Here is an 8887-nt window from a genome sequence, read left to right as displayed (position 1 = left end):
ATTATAAAATAATTATTGGGACTCCAGAGAAGGGTTATTGAGGTTCTTATGGCATTAGAATACCAAGAAAATGCTTAGAAAAATTTTTCAATCGGTACAGACAATTTTGGCCCATTAAGCCAAACGGAGGGCATTTTGGTCATTTTGTCTTCAGAGATGATTTTTGGCCAACTTGTCCAGTTAAATAAATAATTTATATAACATAAAATATGACTAAGTGTTGTTAAAAATTTAATTGAAATTAATTAGACAAGAAATAGAGAAGAAATGAAAGAAATTAGCATTATGACATCATAATGATGTCATTAAAGTTTTTCCAACCTATCCAATATGGATACATGGCATCAACTTATTTTAAAGAGACAAAATGGGCTGAAAATGAAACAAAAAATCAGATTTCTCTTCCTCATCTATTCCTTGCCGTGAACCTCCACCATTGTTACCCATTTTCAAGCTTTCAAAGCTTGATTTTCCCCCACTTTACCCAACTAAACCCTAACCTAGCAACACAAAAAATTGTTCTATCATCTTGGTGAGTCTTTTAGGAGCAAAAAGAATTAAAAAGAAAGAGTTCTTATAAGCTTTGGATTAGCTCCCAAAGAGGTTAGTGACTTAAACTTATGTTTCTCTTCAAATTTATGTTGAATAAGTATAATTGAGTGCAAAGTTGCAAAGAAATTTGCTAAATATCTTGTGTATGTCCATCTCAAAATTTTGGACAGCCTTGAACCTAGTAGAGTTTTGAAGATTTCTTAGAATTAAATTGTAATTTGGCTGCCTTTAACATTAATACAATGCTTAGGACAATGGAAGGTATGTAAATGCATGACTCAAGATATTAGGGTTAGGGTTTGGGCATAAATTAGAGACCTTAATCAGTTAATGGTGAAAAATAGGTTTTAATGGTCAATTAGTGACCATTTAGTTCTATTTAAATCAAAGATGAAGTGTGTTGAGTGATGGGATTTGGGTTTGGTGTGGCTGCCCTTGGTGACCTGCAGAATTGGACATGAGTCCAGCAGGTTTGGGCAGCCATAACTTGAATTGTAGAGGTTCAATTCGTGCAAGGCCAATTGGACATGAAACTAGACACATAATGGCACAACTTTGGTGAAGAAACCATGCCCATAAAACCAAACCAAGTGGACCAAAAGCTTGCCCTAATCCGGGTGAGCCTTCTGATTTGCATCAGGAGTCCCGAGTCACCTCACACCTGTAGTGCATATGGTAGGACATAGGATTTTGGGAGCATTTTGTATTTTGACATATTGTATTAGTTTGGATTGTAACTATAAACTCTAGTAATTATGTATTAATGTAAATATATGAAATTTCATATTATTGAAATTTTCTGCATAATGTATGTTGATAAATGAAATGTTGAGAAATATTTATGAATATGCTTCAAGTGATGAAGTGAACAGAAAAGTTTTGAAAATAGTATTGTGATTTGAGATTGAGATTTTGAGATTGACTTGAAATGTGTATAATGGAGTTTGGATTTGGAAATTGTATTGGAAGTGTTTTTAAACAGTTGGAAGAAGCTGTTTTCCAATTCTGTAGGCACTCTGCCGGATTTTCTATAAAATTTGCGAAAAAAATTCAGATTTATCAAAATTGTAAATAAATGAATTAAAAAGGGATAAATTGTAAATAGAAACATAAATTGGTGCTCTAGCACACTGAGTGACATAACTTGCTCGGCTACACTATAGACAGGTAAGGGGTGTCACAAAATTAGTAATAAGGTTGACCTTAAATGAACCTATAATCATATGTTACCATGCACTAGAATCTCTCTGTTACAAAATCTCAATTCGAGCTGGAGTCATGGTTTATGTTAAACTCCATTTGCTATGAACATTATGTTCTCTTTTAATTCCAGTTCTTGATTAAAAAGATTTTCTCATCAGAAACTCTTTTCTGATTAAATCTATCTGTCTTGGCCAGGAACTTAAAATATCAAGAACAATTAAATGAACATAGGATTTTATCCCTATTTACTTAGAGTAATAGATTCCGTCTTGATCAACACCTACCTCCATATATAACTAGTAGGAGCCAACACATGCCCATATACCCATACACAGTACAAGTATGAAAGCAGTATCAAACTCAAACCACCTATATACAAGATAATTGTGCAATCTCAGGTCTAAAAATTATATGCAATGATATGATTTATGACAATGCATTGACAAGAGTAAACTCCATGTGCTGGTCATAAATGTTACTGGTTCGGCCTACTTATCATGCATAAGTGCCTATCATGTTTGTTATATGGCATGATACTCACCATTCCATCTTATGTATATATCATATAAATACATTGGGAACAAACATGAATACAATCTTTCTGGATAAGTCATGTCCTGTGTGAAGTATCCTCGATTGTGAACCAATTTATGATACTTTGTGCTAGAAATACTGTCACTCATATTCTTAATAGCTTAAGAATAGAATTTCTAGCAAAATACCGATGGACCTTTTCTATTACACATAAATATATTATGTAAATGGAAAAGTGAAAATGTCTTTTATTAATAAAACATGTACAAGATACATACTAAATGATATGCTCCAGGGTATACTACTAACAAGTCTACCTCTAGTTTTGTGTTCATTTGTAATGGAGGTGCAGTTAGTTGGAAGAGTTCCAAACAGAGTATGACTACTGATTCCACTACTGAGAGGAGTACATTCTTTGTATCGAATCTTTGCAAAGAGGTCATTTGGATAAAGAAGTTCATGACAAAACTTGTAGTAGTTCCTTCCATTGAGTCAGCAGTTCCTCTCTACTGTGACAACAATGGAGCAGTCATACAAGCTAAGGAACCCCAGTCTCACCAGAAATCCAAACACATTGAAAGGCGCCACCACATTATCAGAGAGATAGTTGGGTGAGGCGATGTAGCCATGCAGAAAATAGCATCAGCCGAAAATTCAACTGATCCATTCACAAAGCCTATGTCACAAACTCAATTAGACAGACATCTTGAGAAGATGGGTCTAAGATATTATAATTAATGGCTCTAATGCTAGTGGAAGATTGTTAGTAGTATGCCCTAGAGCATATCATTTTTATATGTATCTTGTACATATTTTATTAATAAAAGGCAATTTCACTTTTCTTTTTACATAATCTATTTACGTGTAATTGAAAAGGTCCATTGATATTTTGTTAAAAATTCTATTCTTAAGTTGTTAAGAATATGAGTGACAGTATTTCCAGTACAAAGTATCATAAATTGATTCACAATTGAGGATACTTCACAAAGGACATGACGTATCCAAAAAGATTGTAATCATGTTTGTTCCCAAAGTATTAATATGAGATGTATAAATAAGTTAGAGTGGTGAGTCTCATGCCATATAACAAATATGATAGGCACTTATACATGATAAGTAGGCCGAACCAGTGACGCATATGACAATCAGATGGAGTTTACTCTTGTCAATGCATTATATTATATCATATTAATGCATATAATCTTTAGATCTGAGATAACACAGTTCTCTTGTTTATAGGTAGTTTGAGTTTGATACTACTTTCATACTCGCACTATGTGTGGGTATATGGGCATGTGTTGGCTTTTACTATTTATATATGGAGATAGGTGTTGATCAAGATGGAATCTGTTACCCTAAGTAAATAGGGATAAATTTCTATGTTCATTTAATTATTCTTGATGATTTAAGTTCCTGGCCAGGATAGATATATTTAGTCAGAAAAGAGCTTCTAACAAGAAAATCTAATTAATCAAGAATTGGAATTAAAGAGAACATAATGTTCATAGCGAATGGAGTTTGACATTAACCATGACTCCAACTGAAATTGGGATTTTATAAGGGAGAGATTCTAGTGCATGGTAACATATGATTAAATGTTCATTTAAGGTATTCCTTATTACTGATTGGGTGGCCATGGCATCTATGCTAGGTATCAACCATGGTCTATGAGATGCCTAAAATGATTTAGAGAAATCATTTACGATAAGAAAGAGTTCTAATGATATTAAGAGATAATATCATTTCTCATTGCCAATAAGTAACGAGCCTAGTAAGTCATACATCTATACAAGTTAATCACCAAGTAAAATATGATTTAATTGATTAATTAAAGAGTTTAATTAATTAATTAAATAGGTTTGGTTTGCAATAAGATTGCAAGGTCTCTAGCATGACTTGAAACCAAATCTAGGTTGTTGGATGTATAGTATAAATTAAATTTATATTTAATTGTTTAAATATGAATTTCATTGTGAAAAATTAATTAATGAAGTTTAATTAATCAATTAATTTATATTTGATATAAATTAATTTGAAGAGGAGAATTATAATTTTGGGTTGAGAACTCAAATTAAAATGTAAGGGTAAATTGGTCTTTTTACATGGCACCATGAGATGGTGACACATGGCACCATACAAGCTTGCTACTTGTCTTCTCATGATGGAAGACCACCTTTTATGATTTAAATGGAGCTTGACACTTGGCTCTATGAGATTAAGTCAACGAAAAGCAAGATGGGATCTTGTGGTGACATGTGGCAAGGAGTAAGTGAATGTTGACTTTAGTATAAAAGGCAAAAGGAAGAAAGAGAAAACAATTTTTTTCTCCTTCCTCTTCTTTCCTTGGACGGCAATCTTGCTCCCTCTCCTCTTCCATTTTTTCTTTTCATCAATTCAAAAGGAAATTGTTGATTTCCTTTAAATTAAAAGTGTTAAAAAGTGTTTCTAGTTCACTAAACATCCATTAACCCTCACTAAAGCATAAAACCCCATCTTCAAGTGGTTGGCAAGGCTTGAGAAGCAAGGTTTGGGGCTGCCATTATTGCTACTTGGTGTGCTTGTGGTGGACAAGCTAGAGGGACTACAATTGGAGTCCTAAAGGCACCCTAAGGAAGAGGGATCCACTAATTGTGCACCTTGGAGGTTAGTACCCAAAATCCCTCTTTTAGTTAGGGTTTAATAAATTAAATTCCTAAGGTTCAATTCTTGATGGCAAATGAAAGTTTAATGCATGCTAAAATGTGTTTTGGTATGCAATTTGGCATTGGAAATTGATTAGGCACATAACTCATCAAGCATGATAAATGTAACCCTAGAATAATTTTTGAAATTCAAGGTTCTAATGCCCTAAATTCCATACTTCCTAGCCTTCAATACCAAGCGAAAGGGAGTGGATCCAATAGGTGTTTTGAAGGCAGTGCGGTAGACCCATAGTGCATCATCTAACTTCAAGGACTAATCCTTCCTTGAATGATTTACTATCTTCTCAAGGATCCTCTTCAATTCCCTATTTGAGATCTCCTCTTCAACTCTATTTCTTGCTCTGGTATGCATCTTCTAATCAGCCCATCATTACATCTCTTGTACAGTAGAGGTTCTTCCTAGGTGTAGTCTCTTATGTCATATAAAAATTTCTTCTTCTATTGGTAGGACATGTTAGGTGGCAAAACCTTGCATACAAGATACTTAACAATGTCAGCATACCATTGGGTTTGGGAGATTGCTAATAAGTGCTCATTCAGAAAGGAGTCATCAATTTGCAGGTCTTTGATAGAGTCCCTTATGTCTTCCTACTTGAGTCTGGAGAGGTGGTTAACTACCATATTCTCAATCCCCTTTCTGTCTTTGATTTCAATATCGAATTCTTATAGAAGAAGAATCCACCAGATCAACCTTGTTTTTGCTTCCTTTTTGTTTAAGAGGTACCGGATAGCAACATGGTCTATGTTTACAATGACTCTAGACCCAACTAAGTCAATATGAACTTGTCCATTGCAAACACTATTGCTAAGAGTTCTTTTTCTACGGTTGCATAGTTAACCTGTGCATCATCAAGTGTCTTGTTTGCATAGTAGATAACATACACTTTTTTGTCCGTCCTTTGTCCAAGTATTACTCCTACTACATAGTCACTTGCATCGCACATCACCTCAAAATGGTAGCTTCCAATCTAGTGGTTGCATTATTGGTGTAGAAATTAGGGCTTCCTTTATCCTGCATAATGAATCAAGGTAACTTTCATCAAAGTCAAAAGTAACATCCTGATTTAACAGGTTGGTTAATGGCTTAGTTATTTTTTAGAAGTCTTTGATAAATCTTCTGTAAAATCCTGCATGTTCTAAAAAGCTTCTCACTCCTTTGACTGATAAAGGTGGTGGCATTTTCTCAATTATCTTGATCTTTGCCTTGTCCACTTTAATCCTTCTTTCTGATATAAGGTGACCAAGAACTATCCTCTCTCTCACCATGAAATGGCATTTTTCCCAATTTAGGACCAGGTTTGACTCCTCACAACTTTGTAGGACTTTAGACAGGTTAGTAAACACTCATCAAAAGTAGTTCCATAAACAAAGAAATCATCTATAAGAATTTCCATTATATTTTCAATAAAATCAGAAAAAATAGCCATCATGCATCTTTGAAAAGTGGTTGGGGCATTACAAAAACTAAAAGGCATTCTCCTATAGACAAAAATACCATGGGGACAAATAAATGTGGTATTTTTTTTTTTTTTTTTGTCTTTTGGGCGAATTGGGATTTGAAAAAATCCTGAATAGCTATCTAAGTAACAAAAATAGGAATGTTTTGCTAGCCTTTTCAGCATTTGGTCTATGAATGGAAGAGGAAAATGGTCATCTCTTGTGGCACTATTCATTTTTCTATAATCAATGGACATACGCCAATCAATGACCATTCTAGTGGGGATTAGCTCATTGTTTTCATTTTTTATAACAGTTGTCCCACCCTTTTTAGTCACTGCATGTATCAAACTAACCCATTTACTATCAGAGATTGGGTATATTATCCTTGCATCTAATAGTTTCAAATTTTAGTTTTTCACTACCTCTTTCATCTTACGGTTTAGTCTCCTTTGATATTTAATGTTAGGCTTACTGTTTTCTTCCATAGGTATTCTATGCATACAAATGGAAAGGCTAATCTCTTTAAGGTCTTTTATTATGTACTTTATAGTTTTGCTATGGGTCCTAAGCTCCCTTAAAAGTTTTTCCTCTTTTACACTAGTTGGGCTAGCATTTATTATAATAGGATAATTGGAGGTTGAGTCCAAAAATCCATACCTTAAAGTAGAAGAAAGAGATTTCAGTTCTACCTATTTCTTAGCTTCTTGTGATTCACCCTTGGGTTATAACTCCTTTAGCTCTTTCCACTTGCAATGCTTGAGCTAAGGGTAGAGGTGGGCTAACTTCCAAAAATCGTGCATAGGTTATAATTTCTTTATCATCATCATCCACTATGCTATTGTACACTATGCATGCTTCAAGAAGATCTTCAGGATTTCTCTTTCAGAATTCCTCTTCAATTAGCTTATCTATTATGTTAACCGTCAAGTATTCATTAGGATCAAATTTATATTTCATTGCTCTGAACAGGTTGAGTTCTACTTCCTTTTCTCCTACTTTGAGAGTTAACTGCCCATTTTTACGTCTATGATAGCTCTGGCGATTGCCAAAAAAGGCCTTCCCAATATAATGGGTATCTGAATATCTTCTTCTATCTCCAAGACAGCGAAGTCAATAGGAATAAAGAACTTACCTACTTTGAGGGGGATGTTCTCCAAGATGCCAACTGGTTACTTAACGAACCTATTTGCCAATTGTAATGAGATGGTAGTTGGTCTAAGCTCTCCAACATTCAGCTTTTGGCATGTTGATAGGGGCATCAGACTCATACTAGCACCAAGATCACAGAGGGCCTTGTCTATGTTCATGTTGCTGATGAGATAAGGTATAGAAAAGCCTTCAGGGTCCTTGAGTTTTGGAGATAGCTTGTTTTGCAAAATGGCACTGCATTTCTCTATTAAAGTAATAGTCTCATAATCCTCCAACTTTCTCTTATTGGAAAGGATTTCCTTCAAGAACTTGGCATAGGATGACATTTAAGATAGTGCTTCTATAAAAAGAACATTAATATAAAGTTTCTATAAAACTTCCAAAAACTTCTCAAACTGCTTATCTAACTTGGCTTTTTGGAATCTTTGATGAAAAGTTAGAGGGAACTGGTATGGTTCAGGTAGCTTCTTTTTCTTGTTCTCCTCCTCTTCCTTGTCCTTTTTAGTTTCCTACCCTCCCTCTTCTGTTTGGTTATCAGAATTACCAGAAGTTTCCTTTGTCGGTTTTCGTTTTTCTTCTGGTGTTTGATCTTGTAAGATTTTGCCACTCCTCAAAGCAACTGCTTTACAATGCTCTTTAAGGTTCATCTCCAGTTGACTTGGCAGTTTACGTATGGCTTTACTTGAAGAACTAGTTTGCTGGACAATTTGGTTTTCAAACATCATGTTATGGGTAGCCAACTGGTCTATTTTGGAAGCTAATTGCTTTATCATTTCATTCTATTGCTATTGTGCTATCAAGAAGCATTCCATCATGGATTCCATAGTCAACTTAGATTATAGTTGTTAAGGTTGAGGAGGTAGTGGTGGCTGTACTAAGTTCTGTCATCTATTATAAAAACTAGGTGGTGGTGGTGGTGGTCTATATCCCTATTGCTTGTTTCTGGGTTGGTTCTGCTAATTCTGCAAATTAAACCATGCGAAGTTGGGGTGGTTCCTATATTTAGGGTTCTAAGTGTTTGAGTATGGATTATTAATCTGCCTCCGGTTAAAGTTTCTTCCATTATTCACATAGTTCATTTGTTCTATGGAAGGTTTGCCATAATTACTACATTCTAAAGTCATGTGGCCTCCCCTATAGTAATCGCAATTTTGGTTGCTTAACCCTACTGCATTTGTTGCATCTTATTAAGTCTCCTCGTAAGCTAGTCAAATTGAGCATTAATCATGCTTAGGCCATCCAACTCTAGGATCCCTGTTGTCCTTCTCATATCTCCCCTCTCGTTTGACCACTCAAAATTATAATAA

The 8887-nt window shown here is 34.7% G+C and overlaps 1 protein-coding gene across 1 annotated transcript; it reads right to left on the bottom strand.

Moving 5' to 3' along the window:
• Positions 1 to 7313: 7313 nt before the first annotated feature.
• Positions 7314 to 7906, bottom strand: LOC110653584 (uncharacterized). Its single transcript, XM_021809296.2, has 2 exons — positions 7614 to 7906; positions 7314 to 7521 (listed from the first exon to the last, which is right to left on the bottom strand). The coding sequence occupies exons 1-2, from the start codon at positions 7904 to 7906 to the stop codon at positions 7314 to 7316; spliced, it is 501 nt and encodes a 166-aa protein (XP_021664988.2).
• Positions 7907 to 8887: the final 981 nt, after the last annotated feature.

Source organism: Hevea brasiliensis, chromosome 5, assembly GCF_030052815.1.
Source record: "Hevea brasiliensis isolate MT/VB/25A 57/8 chromosome 5, ASM3005281v1, whole genome shotgun sequence".
Classification (NCBI taxonomy): Eukaryota; Viridiplantae; Streptophyta; class Magnoliopsida; order Malpighiales; family Euphorbiaceae; genus Hevea; species Hevea brasiliensis.
This window is presented reverse-complemented; position numbering and strand designations above follow the sequence as displayed.

Excerpts from the sequence above, each read along its gene's own strand:
- LOC110653584 (XM_021809296.2), bottom strand. The coding sequence starts at position 7,906 with ATGTCATCCTATGCCAAGTTCTTGAAGGAAATCCTTTCCAATAAGAGA. Across the intron at positions 7,522-7,613 it reads TCATTACAATTGGCAAATAG|AAGAAGATATTCAGATACCC; the intron begins GTTCGTTAAGTA and ends TCTTGGAGATAG.